An 18,272-nucleotide genomic window follows, 5' to 3' on the forward strand; every position below is an offset into this window, starting at 1 on the left:
AAATGTAAGAAGTCAAAGTAAAAAGTCGTAAGTAGTGGAGTAAAGTACTGATACCAGAAAAATAAGTACAGTAACAAAGTATTTGTACTGTGTGTGTGAGGAGTCGGGGGGGTGCATTTTGTACCGTTTGGATTTTATTGAGGGAGGGGTGAGCTGATGACGTAGAGAAGGGAGTTGTAGTAGTCAAGGGGGGAGGAAATGAAAGCATGGATAAGTCGCTCAGATTTCATTTTGACATTCTGTTCTATTTTATTCAGTTTTACATGTGCAAAGTTCACTTATTTACTTTTTGGCACATTGTCTCTCTTGCACTATTTTGACTTTTCCCTTTAAGTATATTGTATATTGCTTTGTTTCATTGCCAAACTACTCAGTATCTGTTGTTCATGTGACTATAACGCCTTTAAATCCTTGTATCTTGAATCTCCGATGCACTAATCAGACCCCATGTGGCTCCCAAAGCTCAGTGGAGATAATTAAGGTCACAATCAGCAGCTGAGGTACGAGGAGAAAGATTTATCCACCTTAAAACTCAAAAGAGACTTTAACAGAAAGTCATTATCAGTCTATTAATAATAATAAGGACTGTAGGTGGTCAAATAAAGAATTGATTTCATATTTTTCCCTGTTTTTATTGCTTTTTCTTTTGTATTAAAACGAGGTGATAACGAATTAAGTGTGTGGGAGGAGGTTTTACTTCAGCCACTGCCATGGAAACTGTGTGCAATTACAGCTGTTTTTCTATTAGTTATTGCTGAAATACTGTCTGTAGAAGCACCTCATTGTGTGTGCACAAAGGAAACATAAAGCAGGTATTGTATAATCTAATATATACTAGTCCCATTAAAAAGCCACAAAAACACAAATATATTTTTGGTGTTTCTTTGAATGCTTTTGACTTCTCTGTTATGTTACATAATAAAATACAACATATTTCGTTGCCTTTTTCTCTGTATCTGTGCGTGGTTCAATTTGCATGATGTCAATAATTATCTGCATATCTGCAATTTACAGGCACACTCATAAAGGACTAAAGAAGCAACTGTTTAGTCTTTCATAGGGTGTACTGTAGAACTTCATATTTCTGCATTTTTGATGTAGAAAAGCTCTTAAACAGCCATTTTTCCAACAGGTCTGTATTGCATGATTTTGGGATGCAAAGTGACTGGATATCTCCCCCCCCCCCCCTCCCCAGGTGATGCAGCACCCCCCAGAGGGAGGCCAGGTTCTCCCGCTCTGCTCCCATCAGAAGGAGCTCCAGGGGAAGGTGGCGGAGATCTGGATCTTCTCTCTGAGCAGCCAGCCCATCGACCACGAGGAGGCGGCGCTCAGCGAGGGGCCCAAGATCAAATGCTCTGGTACTCTTATACTCCCATAAGTGTCCTTTTCATCATGCACATTCAGAGCCTTTTAAAGGTCACCTATTGTGCAAAATCCACTTCTTCATGTCTCTCCTACATCAACATGTGTCCCCTCTTCTTCATGTCTCTCCTACATCAACATGTGTCCCCTCTTCTTCATGTCTCTTCTACATCAACATGTGTCCCCTCTTCTTCATGTCTCTTCTACATCAACATGTGTCCCCTCTTCTTCATGTCTCTTCTACATCAACATGTGTCCCCTCTTCTCCATGTCTCTTCTACATCAACATGTGTCCCCTCTTCTTCATGTCTCTTCCACATCAACATGTGTCCCCTCTTCTTCATGTCTCTTCTTCATCAACATGTGTCCCCTCTTCTTCATGTCTCTTCTACATCAACATGTGTCCCCTCTGTGTAAAGAGACTCTGAAAGTTTCAGGAACAAAGATTCTCTCTCTTTTTGTCCTGATCCATTTATATAAAAACCTGTCTGAAAATGAGCTGATCAGATTTTGGCCACTTTATGATGTCATAATGTTTTTTTGTCTTGTGTAACCATTAGCCAATCAGCAACCAAGGTAACCCCCCCCCCCCCCACCTTATCACCTGAATCTCCTCCTAGAGCACCATTGTGTTCTTTTTAACCAAATCTCTCTCAGAGGGGCGTGGGGAGGGGCTCCTTATTTTCATCTAAAGTAACAGACAGAGAATCAGCACTTTGGAAACAGGGCTGAAACAGAGGGGATTATGGGTAATGCTGCAATGATCTGTTTGGTGTTTGGAGCCAAACACTTCAGAGACATGTTTTGTATATATCTGAGACCTGTGATATATTGATGAAAAACAGAATAATAGGGGACCTTTAAGAGAAATTAAAGTATGTATAATGGCGTGTTCTTCTTCCTGTCCTCCTCGTCTTCAGATAACTACTCAGAGGAAGAGTACGAGAGTTTCTCCTCGGAGCAGGAGGCCAGCGACGACGCCGTGCAGGGACAGGTGAGTCCGAACAAAACACCTTAACTTAAGACTCACCTTTAAGTGCGGGTTAAGTTAAGTTGGGTAGGCGTGTGGTGCAGTGGGTTGTGCGTTGGTGTTCGGATCAGGGGAGCACAGGTTCAAACCCCACTGCAGTCAGCATGTCGTTGTGTCCCTGAGACACTTCACCCCAAATTGCTCCTGTGGGGATTGCCCACAGTATTGAGTATGTAAGTCGCTTTGGATAAAAGCGTCTAACAAGTGACATGTCATGTAATGTTAAAGCTTCCTTAAGGTAAAATCAGTGACACCAAAACACCCTTAAGTAATTGAAACTAACAAGCAACTTAAGGGAAGAAAACACCTCTCATAAATCAATTTTCCTTAACTGAGTCAACATTTTAAGGACATAAAAACATAACGAAATTAAGTCCAAATTAGGAAAATACCAAATCTACCTTTCAAGCACTCTGCTAGGATACAACATCTGTATTTGCACTGCAGCATTTAAGGCAAACTTCAAGCCGTCATGGTTGTCTTCTCCTGAATGTTCTACGTCTCTTGTTGGTTTTTTGTATTTTTGATGGCACCTTAAAAAAAGGAGTAGCTCTACTCATCTCATTGTACCTGTATAATGACAATAAAGGATTCTATTCTATTCTATTCATGAGAGGCTGTGTTTAAACGTCCCTGTGTTGTTTCAGGATCTGGAGGATGACGAGTACGACGTGAGGAAGCCGAAGAAGCAGAGGAGGTCCATCGTGAGGACGACGTCCATCACCAGAGTAAGAGACCAAGATAGAGTTTAAAGAAAGTAGAAAACAGTAATAGAAAGTCATAGAAACATGAGCTTTGATGAGACAGCTGTCGTGTGTTTTTGTATGTGAATAACATGGTTCTATAGAGCTCAGTAGAAGCAGAACCCTCAGAAAGCAGATGATGTTTCTGATTATTGACTCACATGAGCACATGCAGGGAAATCAATACAGGCTTCTGCTGCCGGTTAAATCTGCAGCTGTGTGTAGCTGAGCACTGTAGTAAATTATAATAGGCTCACACTCACTTAACTGTGTGTGTGTGTGTGTGTGTGTATGTGTGTGTGTGTTTTAGCAGCAGAACTTCAAGCAGAGAGTCGTCGCCCTGCTGAAGCGCTTCAGAGTCTCAGAAGAGGTGAGTGTTTCTGCGTTCAGATCTTTTACTAAAATAAATACCGTCTACCTCAAAGTGTTCATGGTGTTTTACAGCAGGTTTTTTTTACAATAGGAAAAATGCATATGTTTGGGAAGTAGTGAGCCTACGACTGGATAAATGCACAGTTGCAGCGACACGTCCATAACCCAATGGACCTTATTAAAGCTGTAAATAACTCTTTGTGTGCTTTCAACTCTTTTGCATAGGATTCATATTAAATCCACGTTTTATCACCAAACACAGCACTGCCCCCACACTGACATTAGGAGCAGCCGCTATTATACAGCAATGGGGAGCAGTGTGAGGGATAGGTGCCATTCTTAAAGTCACCTCTGCATTGCAAGGAGAAGAAGTAGAAAGTAGCATAAACTTGAAAAAAAGTACTCAAGTGAAAGTTACTTTTTACCACTGCTTGTGTTGCTCTTCAAGTTTAGATCCCTAACTGTGTTTTGTGTGTGTGTGTGTGTGTGTGTGTGTGTGTGTGTGTGTGTGTGTGTGTGTGTGTGTGTGTGTGTGTGTGTGTGTGTGTGTGTGTGTGTGTGTGTGTGTGTGTGTGTGTGTGTGTGTGTGTGTGTGTGTGTGTGTGTGTGTGTGTGTGTGTGTGTGTGTGTGTGTGTGTGTGTGTGTGTGTGTGTGTGTGTGTGTGCAGGTGCTGGACTCAGAGCAGGACCCTGCAGAGCCCCCCCCCGAGGTGGAGGAGGAGGATCTGGATCTGGACAGCGTGGAGTTTGAGAACCCGAGCGACAGCGGGCCGGAGCTGGACGACGACGACAGCGTCCTGAGCACGCCCAAACCCAAACTCAAGTGTGTGTTCACTTGAGTGTGTTTGAACATACCTGAATGTGGTGTTTCTGTGTTGCTCCCTGAAGGCAGCATCTCCCTGGTTGTGATTTTGAATTATGTCAGAAGTAATCTCTGTGTCCAACAAACGTTTATGATAGCCTACTTACACGTTTTGTTCAGCAGGATAATCTCCACATATTAACACCACTTTCTGATTTTTATAAAGGAACTAGAGCACGGTCACATGACTTCACGTCACCACCGCTAAGCTAAAGGTGGCTAATGTTGGGCTATAAAGGAACTACAGCACGGTCACATGACTTCACGTCACCACCGCTAAGCTAAAGGTGGCTAATGTTGGGCTATAAAGGAACTACAGCACGGTCACATGACTTCACGTCACCACCGCTAAGCTAAAGGTGGCTAATGTTGGGCTATAAAGGAACAACAGCACGGTTACATGACTTCACGTCACCACCGCTAAGCTAAAGGTGGCTAATGTTGGGCTATAAAGGAACTACAGCACGGTCACATGACTTCACGTCACCACCGCTAAGCTAAAGGTGGCTAATGTTGGGCTATAAAGGAACTACAGCACGGTCACATGACTTCACGTCACCACCGCTAAGCTAAAGGTGGCTAATGTTGGGCTATAAAGGAACTACAGCACGGTTACATGACTTCACGTCACCACCGCTAAGCTAAAGGTGGCTAATGTTGGGCTATAAAGGAACTACAGCACGGTCACATGACTTCACGTCACCACCGCTAAGCTAAAGGTGGCTAATGTTGGGCTATAAAGGAACTACAGCACGGTCACATGACTTCACGTCACCACCGCTAAGCTAAAGGTGGCTAATGTTGGGCTATAAAGGAACTACAGCACGGTCACATGACTTCACGTCACCACCGCTAAGCTAAAGGTGGCTAATGTTGGGCTATAAAGGAACTACAGCACGGTTACATGACTTCACGTCACCACCGCTAAGCTAAAGGTGGCTAATGTTGGGCTATAAAGGAACTACAGCACGGTCACATGACTTCACGTCACCACCGCTAAGCTAAAGGTGGCTAATGTTGGGCTATAAAGGAACTACAGCACGGTCACATGACTTCACGTCACTACCGCTAAGCTAAAGGTGGCTAATGTTGGGCTATAAAGGAACTACAGCACGGTCACATGACTTCATGTCACCACCGCTAAGCTAAAGGTGCCTAATGTTGGGCTATAAAGGAACTACAGTACAAAATGCTGAGTCATATCAGGGTTTAGGACTCATTCCTGTCCACAGAACTTCAGGAATGAGGAATGACTCAGACTCAGAAGAGCATTCATGTTGATTTAAAGTAATTTATTTTCTGTTTTCTTGTGTTTCAGGCCATATTTCGAGGGTGTTTCTCTCTCCAGCTCTCAGACGGAGATCGGCAGCCTCCACAGCGTCCGGAGTCACCGAGAGCCCCCGAGCCCGGTGAGAAACCACTGCTGTTAATACAACTTTTTCAAGGGACATTAATGAAAAACTCACTTTTTCATTGCTTGTATATAAAGCATTTGTATATGTGGAGTCCCTAACAACACATACTTTATGCAGGCTATAGTCTGACAGCTTGAGATCTACCCCCTTTTTTTGGGAGGGGGGCGTAAAGACGCAAACATTTAGCCTTTTAGACAGACAGTATGAGACAAATAATACTTAAACATGTTCCAGTTGGCTCTGTTGTGATTGGTCAACAGCTTAGAGATGTCCCGCCCCTTAGCATAGAACGTACAATGTGTTGGAGCTCTATGGCCATTATTATTTTAGCCTTTGCAGACCATTGACATGCACAAAAACGTACAGAACACTCTACAGGTGAGGTAAAATCCTTGAAATCAGAATAGGGCCCCTTTAATAAGACAGTGATAAAGTTCAAGCTGGATCTGTGTAACCAGTGTAAAGCCAGATTTTCCCACCATTTATCACCTGATAACGTCTATTTGTGGAACCTCAAGGCTTCTGCTGTACAGGAATCTATCACAAGGTTTTAAATAAACAAACTCTTTACTTGTTCTGTGAAATTAAAACTTCTGGTTTATTATATTTCCCACCGTGTGGTTGCAGATTGACCCAGATAAAACAAAGAGTGCCGGGCTCAAATTTCCAGATGACGCCGTGTCGGATATCATCTCCTTTGTGAGTATATTAACTCTTCAAACTCAAGACCATTATTCTTGTCATGTAATAACAAGTGAAAATAAGCACTTTTTAGCATTTAAAACTGCAGAAATTCAGTCACATACAGAAAGAAGACCCTATTGAGCCGTTAATAGTTAGGTCTGCAGTCATTAATGACATTTAAGGTGTGAAAAAGGAATAATGCACTTTCTGTTAATATTTACATTAACTATGTGTCTGTCTATGTTTCCTGTAGATATATCCTGCTGTGTTTATTGTATTTTTGTAACTCTGGCACAACAATTTTCTTCGGGATTAATACATTTCTATCTTATCTTATCTAAAAATCATCTCTTTTTCTCCATGTTTCCCCTCAGGATGAGCCGGAGGCGGTGACCCCCACCACGGAGCTGGAGATGGACAACATGGACACGTTTCTGGAGAGACTTCCTCCCATCGGCAAGATGACGAAGACAGAGTCTCTAATAATCTCCTCAAACAGGTAAAATACATATATAACTATAACACAGTATATAACATGCTTATTAAAAACATTTAAAGATGGTAAATTGACATTTAACTGACATGTATACTGTATATACTGTATATATAGGAAACATTTTCAATTCAGGTTTTTTATTCAATAAATAAATGTCATTTAAAGGGGAGAAATAGGAAATAAATTAGTCAACATAAGTGTATGTATATTATTAGTATTATATATCTACATGTTGTTTCCTAAATTACAATTTGTGTGTTGAATGTTGTTGTTGTTTCCAGGCAGGAGCCGAAGTTGGCGGGGCGTCGCGGTCGGAGCACGTCACTGAAGGAGCGCCAGCCGAGCCGACCGCAGAACGAGAGAGCGAACAGTCTGGACAACGAGCGGTCGCTGGACACACGCTGCCACCTGCAGGTCGGAGTCGGAACACAATCAGAATCACCTTTATTATTCCCACAGAGGGCAATAGCCAGCTTAATGTTAACTAAGAAGCATGCATTAAAAGAAAATTAAAGGTCTCCTATTATACTGTTTTTCATCAATATATCAAAGGTCTCAGATATATACAAAACATGTCTCTGATCTGTTTGGCTCCAAACACCAAACAGATCATTGCAGCATCCCATAATCCCCTCTGTTTCAGCCCTGTTTCAAAAGTGCTGATTCTCTGTCTGTTACTTTAGATGAAAATAAGGAGCCCCTCCCCACGCCCCTCTGAGAGATATTTGGTTAAAAAGAACTCAATGGTGCTCTAGGAGGAGATTCAGGTGATAAGGTGGGGGGGTTACCTTGGTTGCTGATTGGCTAATGGTTACACAAGACAAAACATCGTTATGACATCACAAAGTGGCCAAAATCTGATCAGCTCATTTTCAGACAGGTTTTTATATAAATGGATCAGGACAAAAAGAGAGAGAATCTTTGTTCCTGAAACTTTCAGAGTCTCTTTACACAGAGGGGACACATGATGATGTATAACAGACATGAACAAGTGGATTTTGCATAATAGGTGACCTTTAATGTCAGTAATTAGGTGAGGAAGTTTCATGGTGATATCTGTTAGGTACATGTTCTACCCTATTCACATGTAGTGTGTGCAACATGTGTGAATTTGACCATCCAGATCTTTAAAGGCTGTTTCCTCTCCTAGTCTCTCAACAGAAATCTCTAACAGACACCAGCTGTCCGCCTTCATTCCTCTCTATATACTCTGAAGATTTACACAACATTCACACACTAATTTATACACACTTTATTACTGAAAACATGCAGAAAATCACTTTTACTGGCAGTATTTTAATGGAGTGATACCGAGACATATCCAGAATCCCCTCTGTAAAAACCTTTGACTCTAATATGTCGACAAAACGAAAAAACAGGGATTTTGAACCTGGTTTTATCCAATGTTCACATTTCTGTGACGGAAATGAATGCAAAGTAGCTCGTATCCAATAAGATCCTTCCTCATTTGCATATTTAAACAGAACATTTCAGAAAATATAATAATAATAATATAAAAAGACTTGTGTTAATGTCAGTAATGAAGTCAGGGGTTCCCTTGTGATACCTGTTAGTTACAGGTTGTTTTCCCTCCGTAGATCCCCAGGAAGACGGTGTACGATCAGCTGAATCACATCCTGGTCTCTGATAACCAGCTCCCCGACAGCATCATCCTCATCAACACCTCCGACTGGCAGGGCCAGGTGAGGAAAACAAGCACCACCTACGTCTCAATGCTGGCGTTATTAAATGTTCTTCTTAACATGATGGATACATATTCAAATTGTTACTTGAAATTATATTGTATATACTATACATTTTTTAAGTAACAAGGATAACTTAAAGGTAGGGTAGGTAAGTTTGAGAAACCGGCTCGAGATCGCTAGAATTTGAAAATACACAACCGGAGAAAATCTGCCACTTCCTTATAGAGCCCCCTCCAACACACACGAACGCGCACATGAGGGCACGAGATAAGTTTGTGCACAGATGGAAGGCTGACAGGCAGGTAGGACATCCAGTTATTTTAGCCGGGCCGGCTAAAATGATTGGTCGTACTTTTTACAGTACTACGGCTTCCACAGATGACATTTTTTTATGGATTTGTTGTCAAAGCACTTCAGATATTCATTGCTATCAGGATGTTAAGAGCATTCCATGGAATATAACAAAAAGTGTATCTCGAGCCGGTTTCTCAAACTTACCTACCCCACCTTTAAATATTTATGTTTTAATGGAGAGGCTATAGAGATATTTTTTTAATTAGGTTTTTAATTGATTTTTTCAAATTATTATTATTATAATAATAATATATAATATATAAATATATATATTTTTTTATACATTTTTTAAAGACTTCTGAAAAATGTGGAAGAATAAGTGCGAATACATATATATATATATATAAATATGAAAGGGTAAATGAATGAACGGAGTGGTATATGAATGTATAGTCTCTTAAAATGTATATTTTTATATTTTTTGTACTTATTTAGTTTTGTCTTTTATATTTAACATTTAAAAATTGAAGGTGATAAAATGTCTTCCTGTCAATCTAAGTAAAAACCAAATACATAGTTTCTTGGACAATTTTTTTGAAAGAATTTATAATTAAAGGATCGCTGGAAATCATTGATTTAACAAATACATTTATGAGCTGGAAATGCTTTTCACACCTTTTTTTTGTTATTTTCTCATCTGTTTCTCCCCCCCCCCCCCCCCCCCCTCCCAGTATCTGTCCGACCTGCTGCAGAACCAGCAGCTCCCGGTGGTCTGCACCTGCACCACGGCCGACATCCAGGCCGCCTTAAACACCATCGTGTCCCGCATCCAGAGATTGTGAGTCAGCCTCTCACTCAGATCTTTAGATATTGTTTGTGAGAGTTGAACTTATTATTCCTCTTCTCCTCTCGTAGTTGTACTGTAACTCTAGACGCCGGTCCCCATAAAGATCAGGGGTGCTTCAACATCTCCCCACAAATACGGACCGCCAAATAGTCATGGACATCCCAAATAAGATATAACCCAATAAAGGAAATGTGTTTTTGACTCATTGAGCCATTATCACATTAAGTGTTTTAGAAGAAGTTTACTCAAACAATATTGAATTAAAGCTCTGCATGCTTGAACGTGAACCGAAGCATGTAAGACAGGGGTGTCCAAACTACGGTCCGAGGGCAAAAAGCGGCCCGCGGACCATTTTGAATCTGAGACTTCTGTTGTAAGGAATGAGCTACCAACAAAATAATGGAAACCCTACCTAGAGCTGGGATGTACGCTGATTAAGCATAATTTACTTACATTTGATTGATTTTGCCGACTTATAACTTAACTTATGACGCAATATGCCTCACCTGTAGTCAGTGGCCACACCCTTCGTATATATTTCTATGTGTGGCCCACGGTGAAAAAAGTTTGGACACATCTGATGTAAGACAACCAATTGCATCTGTTATAGAAATGGATTTGTGTTTGGAGGAAGAAAGCATTATGATGCAGAGCTCAGTAGACCAATACAATCCCAAACATTAATAAGGAACAAAGCGAGTTTCTCACCTCTGTGTTGATAGAGGACCTTTAATAAGTGCACTGTAGTGATGTGTCACTGGTACGAACGAGGGGAACCGAGTCGTACTTGGTGAGAGCCGTTCTTGTTATCGTTCAATCGTTGGTCCGCACTCACTGCCTGCCAAAATCCACTCGCCTTTTAAAAAGCTTGATTTTGTTCCCCAAACGTATTCTGTGAAGACCCGCCCCTACTCTGATTGGTAGGTTTCAGCACGAGGAGTGAGGTGGGGTGGGTCTTAACGGAATACGCGAGAGAGAGAAGTCATAACAAGTGGTACAGGACAGGTAGACAGTATCTAATATTAAGAGTTGCGTGAATTTCATTCAAGGCAAGGCAACTTTATTTACTTAACACATACAGAGGGTAAATTCAAAGTACATTCACTGACATGAATGACATGCATATGGCGCCACCTTGTGTCATGTTTACAATGCAGATTATTGACATTAGGTCTGGCAATACAGTCAATCATTATCCTGGTGATTATTTCGCAGATAAACCTAGTAACCCCGCCCCCTTTAAAAAGAAACGTCTCTTTTGAACGGCTCTTTGAAAGGAACGGAGCCATAAGATCCGGCTCCCTTCAAAGAGCCATAATTCCCATCACTAGTGCACTGGGACGGGTGAGCTCCACGAGCAGCTCAACCACATTGTTAACTTTAATGCTCATTATTCCTCCTCTCCTCTCGTAGTTGTAACTGTAACTCTCAGACGCCGGTCCCCATAAAGATCGCGGTGGCCGGAGCGCAGCACTACCTGAGCGCCGTGCTGAGGCTGTTCGTGGACCATCTCTCCCACAAGACCCCCGACTGGCTCGGATACATGAGGTTCCTCGTCATACCGCTAGGTGAGGAGGTGGTATTTATGTTCAAACAGGGATATATGATAATGGCAGGTTTACATTTTGCTAAATGTGCTAATAATGAAATGATAGTTTTGGAGAATTGTATTCATAAAGCACCTTTAAAATGCTGTTTATGAACTCCTTTGATGGATAGAAAGCAGATATTAAATATTAATCTTCAGAACTGTTACAGAATGTGTATTTTTTTTGTATGCATGCTTCTTAGTTAACATTAAGCTGTCTTTGGCTCTTTTCTGCTGTAACAAATGTACATGTCCCCTCTGTGGGACTACTAAAGGTATTCTGATTCTGAACAACAGAAAGTCAAGCAAAAGAGAAAATGTGGACAGAGGATGCAAAGGCAAGATGAATTGATTGATTGATTGATACATTTTATTTCGAACAATTAAAATAAATAATTACAAAACAAAAAAAATTTTGCAGTGCATAGTCATGTAAGAGAAATCAAAACCCAAAATGGCATTTACAACAACAACAGCATTAGCAACATACTGTAAACAGTCCCACATCTAGTGTTCAAAAAGGAGTGAGAAGAAGTATAACTTATTTAATCTCACCCCCTTGTCCCTAAATGATTTATTTATAATCTATGATCTGCAATAATTATCATTATTAATTATTATTGGTATTATTATTATGAATCTGCTTTACCTGTTGATTGACATATATACATATACACATATGTACATACCAGGGTTCTTACGGTCATTAAAAACCTGGAAAAGTCATGGAAATTCAAAATGCTAATTCCAGGCCCTGGAAAAGTTATGGAAAACAATATTTTTCCCAATGTTTTGGAAAAGTCATGGAAATGTAACTAAAGTTGCATCAAATATAATTTATATTTTATCTAATCGCCGAAATAGTAATACTATAATGATAATAAATACTGTATCGTATAGTAATGAAACGTAAAATGGCATTTAACTGACGAGGTATTTTGCTGGTGAGAGATTTTAGTTGCTTTAGCGTGTAGAAGCTAGTAAGCCTACTATTTGATTTGTTTTAGATAGGCACAACATGTTTCATATGCAGACCTTATTTTCCTGTTCCATGTTAAAATAAACCATTTTCAGTGGTACCGCTGAGAAAGAGCAATGTTTTTGGTCATGGAAAATTAGGTAAAGGTCATGGAGAAGTCATTGAAAATCATTGGTGAAAAAGTGTATAAACCCTGACATACAAACATACATACATACACACACATACACATATATGCACATATACATATACAAACACCTTCCCCATCCCTGCACCTCGAGAAAATAATTTCTCTGTATTTCCTCTTGAACGTCCCTCTTAATGTCTGGACATGGCTTTCGCTCCACATTCACACTGTTCCATAGTCTCACTGAATACATTAAACAATAATTGTGCTTAATGTTGTTGTTGTTTTTACATTTTCCCATGTCCTTTACTCCTTTCATCTCCCGCTATTAACAGATACTGAGGCTACAAGTGCTCTCAGTATTTCTCTGACTTGTCTCTAAAGCTGTTTGTTGTGTTTTTGTTTTCTCCTTCTGGTTCAGGTGCTCATCCGGTCTCCAAATATCTCGGCACGATTGATTATCGATACAACAGTTTGTTTCAGGACGCAGCGTGGAGAGACCTGTTCCACAAACCAGAGGCTCCTGTTGTTGGTGGGCACTTTTATATTTAATATTTAATATTATTCATTTTTTTATGGAGATCTCCAATCAGGAAAACTGGTCATTTCCACAATGAAAACAAACATCTGAATGAATGTCTCTCGATATGTACAGTATTCAGTATGTTGCTGGTTATAAAATTCACAATTACATTCAAATTAAGTTTTTCACCAGCCAACACTTGTTCTTTAAAACTATTTTCACAGATGAAAAAAAGGTCACTAAAATCTTATGTTGTGTTATTTATGTATTTTTCACCGTTTAAAAAAATCCAAAATTAAGTTACATAAGATTACTCTGGCAAAACCTTTTTTCATAAATTGCCAAAACTGGAAAACTATTTCTCTTAGACTAAGATAATGGATCCCAAAAAGACTTTTCCTCTTTGCTTCTCAGGACTTCCGTACTACAGAGAGATCGAAATACCGTTTCCCACAATCCCAAATACAAAAACAAATATATATAAAAATATGTATATACCTATATATTCACAATCAAAAGACACATTTATACATATGCACACGTTAAAGGTCACCTATTATACAAAATCCACTTTTTCCTGTCTTTTCTACATCACCATGTGTCCCCTCTTCTTCATGTCTCTTCTACATCACCATGTGTCCCCTCTTCTTCATGTCTCTTCTACATCAGCATGTGTCCCCTCTTCTTCATGTCTCTTCTACATCAACATGTGTCCCCTCTTCTTCATGTCTCTTCTACATCAACATGTGTCCCCTCTTCTTCATGTCTCTTCTACATCAACATGTGTCCCCTCTTCTTCATGTCTCTTCTACATCAACATGTGTCCCCTCTTCTTCATGTCTCTTCTACATCAACATGTGTCCCCTCTTCTTCATGTCTCTTCTACATCAACATGTGTCCCCTCTTCTTCATGTCTCTTCTACATCAACATGTGTCCCCTCTTCTTCACGTCTCTTCTACATCAACATGTGTCCCCTCTTCTTCATGTCTCTTCTTCATCAACATGTGTCCCCTCTTCTTCATGTCTGTTATACATCAACATGTGTCCCCTCTGTATAAAGAGACTCTGAAAGTTTCAGGAACAAAGATTCTCTCTCTTTTTGTCCTGATCCATTTCTATAAAAACCTGTCTGAAAATGAGCTGATCAGATTTTGGCCACTTTATGATGTCATAACGGTTTTTTGTCTTGTGTAACCATTAGCCAATCAGCAACCAAGGTAACCCCCCCCCCACCTTATCACCTGAATCTCCTCCTAGAGCACCATTGAGTTCTTTGTAACCAAATATCTCTCTGAGGGGCGTGGGGAGGGGCTCCTTATTTTCATCTAAAGTAACAGACAGAGAATCAGCACTTTGGAAACAGGGCTGAAACAGAGGGGATTATGGGATGCTGCAATGATCTGTTTGGTGTTTCAGCCAGTCAGAGACATGTTCTGTATATATCTGAGACCTATAATATATTGATGAAAAACAGTATAATAGGAGACCTTTAAGACCTATATAAAAGCACAACAATCAATATATACAAAATAACAGTCACTTCAATATCTTTGAGAATGTACATTATGTATATATATAATAATGAATCCCTGTGTTCCTGGTGTAGCTCAGGAGAACCTGGACGTGGTCTCGAGGGTCACTCAGTACATGGTGGGAGCCAACGGAGCCCACCAGCTGCCCATCGCTGAGGCCATGCTCACCTACAAACAGAAGAGGTACGTTCAATCTGTTAAACCGCCATCATTCACCTGAGAACGTTACACACACTGATCTGACACTAACCACCAGACTCAGAGACAGTTTCATCCATCAGGCCATAAGACTGTTAAACACCTGAACTTTTGAAAGTACATCCATAACATTCATCTGTTTGCAACTCATATATATCAATATTCCAATTACTGTATATAGACTATTCTGCACAGTTTCTATTATATCTATTTTATTGTGTTGCACTGTTGGAGGAGCCTGTGACCTAAGCTTTTCATTGTCATAACTACACTGTAGCTATGTACACATGACAATAAAAGCCTTGAAACTTGAAATAATTGAATTTAGTTTTAGTGGTCTTATTTTTGCTTCTTATGCAGAGCTTCAGCTGCTTTTCCAAATGGGGTTGAAGAGATCTGTATAACTCAATGGACTGTACTATATTTGTGGATATTATCTGTAAAGAGACAGAATATATAACTTGTTACATTTTGCTAAAAACATGAATCAGCATGATTTTCAACAATTGACATAAATTGGTTTCTCCAATCTTTCAAATTCAATAATTAAGACAACAAATCCATTCATATTTTCTAAAAATAAGTACAGGAATAAGGAAACATGACTCAAATAAAGGCAAATTCATGAACGGAAATTATGGAAAGTAGGGTTTTTCATTCTTTGACTTATACAGGATTTAGATTAGATTCAACTTTATTGTCATTGGACACCTTTTTTAAAATGTCTTCAACCCCCTCTTGAAAAACAAAATGTTGGTAAAGGTGTCACTAATGTGTGTGTGTGTGTGTGTGTGTGTGTGTGTGTGTGTGTGTGTGTGCGGCGTCTGTGTGTTAAACATCATGTCTTTCCATCTGTGTGTGTGTGTGTGTGTGTGTGTGTGTGTGTGTGTGTGTGTGTGTGTGTGTGTGTGTGTGTGTGGTGTGTGTGTGTGTGTGTGTGTGTGTGTGTGTGTGTGTGTGTGTGTGTGTGTGTGTGTGTGTGTGTGTGTGTGTGTGTGTGTGGTGTGTGTGTGTGTGTGTGTGTGTGTGTGTGTGTGTGTGTGTGTGTGTGTGTGTGTGTGTGTGTGTGTGTGTGTGTGAGAATAACACGTTTTTGTTGTATTTTTTCTTTTCTTTGAAGGAAAAAGAGCTTTCATTTTGATTTTGCAGTAAGGTATTGTGGTATATTGAGTTTGTTTCTCAGCCTGGTGATTAATGTGCTTTCTGTGTGTTGGAGCCACATTTCACTTCCCTTTCTTTCTCTGGAGCCTGCCACTTTAACAGCTGCCTAAAAGTGGTTGTTTTTCGTCTATTACTAACAGCCTGAGCTATAAACCCTCAGATAAGATCTTCTATCTGGGCTAAAGCTCACGGTCGTAAATAACACAAGGACACAGACACAGGATGAGATTTAGTAAACTAACCGAAGCGGCATCAGGTTTTTATTTAGACGTTTTTATAAGCCTTAACACCAGAGAGTAAAAACAGAAGAGGGGCGTACCCATTGAAAGACACAAGGCTTTTTTCCAGAAAAAAATAGTGTGTTTAGTTACCTCTAACACAGGGGTGTCAAACTCAAATACACAGTGGGCCAAAATTAAAAAATGGGTACTAGTCGAGGGCCGGACTGGTTCAATGTTTATTGCAAAACTTATTGAAGTGAACTTATTGCACATATTAAACCTGGAACTAACAAAGCTTCAATTATTGCCTATAAAAACAACATTAAACATTAAATAATCAGTTGCATTCATTTCTTATGGCTCTTTCTGCAGCTGCATTTCTTATGATTACATTTTTCCACAGGCCAACAACAGCTTCAAAAAAACTATTCCCCTCAAAGAAAAAACCAAACATGCCCTGTTGTCTCAAGAAAAAAGTGCAGAAGGAAACATCCATTGAAACTCAGTTTGTTGCTCTGTGATGCTAGTTCAAGCCAGATACTTGGCATCTCATCTTGGGTGCAAGTTCATCAATGTTTGGGCTCAGGCTCTGAGCTGAGGAGACCCTCAGGATTGAGTGAAGGTGTGCGTGCAATATACCGGCGGGCCAGATCTAATAGTAATTAGAAATTAACCTGCGGGCCAAAATTAAATCCACCAAGGGCCTGATTTGGCCCCCGGGCCTTGAGTTTGACACGTGTGCTCTAACATGTCATGAAAATGTCTGCTTAAAAAATCTCAATCACAGGTTTCCTTTTATTTAATCTGTGTTGATGTTCATTCTCTTTTCAACATTACGAGTACTCTTAAAATCCATCGATCATCCATTTCCAAAACTCACCAATGCAAAGGTGCAAGTTTGCAATAGCGATGCCAAATATTAGATATTTACATATTCGTTTTTGGCCAATTGCAGATGTGGATATTGGCACACATTTTATGAAGTCAAGTCTTTTATGAAGAGAAATGATCATGTTATTGTGATGGCAGATGAAGACATATATTTCAATGTTTTTCACCAAGCAACATAGACAAACTACTTCATGCTACATTAAAGAGTGTATTTACTGCTACCTGCTATGAACAAGTCCCAAACATAACGTTACACTTAAGATTTTGGATTTAACAAACATTTTAATTTTGTTGGTTTGAAAGATTCCGGTCGGTTGAACAGAGCTAGGCTAGCTGTTTCCTACTGTTTCCAGTCATTATGCTAAGCTAACCAGCTCCTTGTACAGACATGAGAGACGTATCAATTTTCTCGTCTAATGGCGCATTTCCACTACACGGCCTCGCTCGGCCTCGCTCGGTATGGCTAGGCCTCGTTAGGACTGGCTCACTTTATGGCGCATTTCCATTACAGTTTAGGAACTGGGGTAGTATCTATAGTAACGCAGTGTAGGCGGAGCCGTGACGTCATCTTCAATGAGAACCCCAGAAAAACAACACAGCCGTTAGCTGTTAGCACTCAGAGCTCACAGCTCCTCATATATGTTCAGAAACTAGACAAAAGTGAAACAAGTACAAACCACAGACTGCCTGTGTCATGGCGAATACAGTCGCTGGTTTATTTATGTCTGTATAGGCCGTTGTTGTGAGTGTGGACGGTCGGAGCATATACTGCGTTAGCTTAGCCAATCTCCATTTAGAAAACACGCATTTTAAAAGGTTTTTCGCCTGCCGTCTGTCTGCAGACTTGACAAAGCATTAATTCATGGTTTTTACTAACCGGTATCAGTATGTTGTTACTTCGGCATCATTTTGAAACGTGTATTACAATTAAATCACGGTCAAATATGTCCATCTTGTTGTAGTTGTAGCCCCCTTGCCAGCGATTCTCTCTCTAGTTTAGCATACTCAGCCCGACTCAGCCTCGTTGTCTCTGGCCCTAGACCCACAATTTTATGAGGCCAGAAAAACTGTGAATTAGGACCCGCCGGCCGGTACTAGGCCAAGTGGAAACGCAACCAAAGACGGGCCGCTGACGTCACAGCCCTCTTAAACCGTGCTCCGCGCTGTAGTGGAAACGCGCCATTATGGCGCGTTTCCACTACAGCGTTTCTGGTTAAAGTCTAATTATTTTCCAGATGTT

General features: G+C 40.3%; 1 protein-coding gene across 3 annotated transcripts in view; it reads left to right on the forward strand.

The window, feature by feature from the left end:
• The window catches only part of pacs2 (phosphofurin acidic cluster sorting protein 2), a 75,852-nt gene that overhangs the window by 44,427 nt on the left and 13,153 nt on the right, over nucleotides 1-18,272 (forward strand). The window contains exons 5-19 of one of the 3 annotated variants that reach the window (XM_034129074.1): nucleotides 1,196-1,358; nucleotides 2,283-2,356; nucleotides 3,040-3,120; nucleotides 3,446-3,505; nucleotides 4,176-4,330; nucleotides 5,688-5,778; nucleotides 6,412-6,483; nucleotides 6,843-6,967; nucleotides 7,246-7,378; nucleotides 8,563-8,667; nucleotides 9,696-9,802; nucleotides 11,225-11,379; nucleotides 12,927-13,037; nucleotides 14,636-14,744; nucleotides 15,880-15,912. In XM_034129074.1, the coding sequence (XP_033984965.1) occupies nucleotides 1,196-1,358; nucleotides 2,283-2,356; nucleotides 3,040-3,120; nucleotides 3,446-3,505; nucleotides 4,176-4,330; nucleotides 5,688-5,778; nucleotides 6,412-6,483; nucleotides 6,843-6,967; nucleotides 7,246-7,378; nucleotides 8,563-8,667; nucleotides 9,696-9,802; nucleotides 11,225-11,379; nucleotides 12,927-13,037; nucleotides 14,636-14,744; nucleotides 15,880-15,912 (1,574 nt within the window). The remainder of the gene's footprint in view (nucleotides 1-1,195; nucleotides 1,359-2,282; nucleotides 2,357-3,039; nucleotides 3,121-3,445; nucleotides 3,506-4,175; nucleotides 4,331-5,687; nucleotides 5,779-6,411; nucleotides 6,484-6,842; nucleotides 6,968-7,245; nucleotides 7,379-8,562; nucleotides 8,668-9,695; nucleotides 9,803-11,224; nucleotides 11,380-12,926; nucleotides 13,038-14,635; nucleotides 14,745-15,879; nucleotides 15,913-18,272) is intronic. The other 2 variants (XM_034129075.1, XM_034129076.1) reach the window with 2 other exon arrangements.

Source organism: Trematomus bernacchii, unplaced genomic scaffold (assembly GCF_902827165.1).
Source record: "Trematomus bernacchii unplaced genomic scaffold, fTreBer1.1, whole genome shotgun sequence".
Lineage (NCBI taxonomy): Eukaryota > Metazoa > Chordata > Actinopteri > Perciformes > Nototheniidae > Trematomus > Trematomus bernacchii.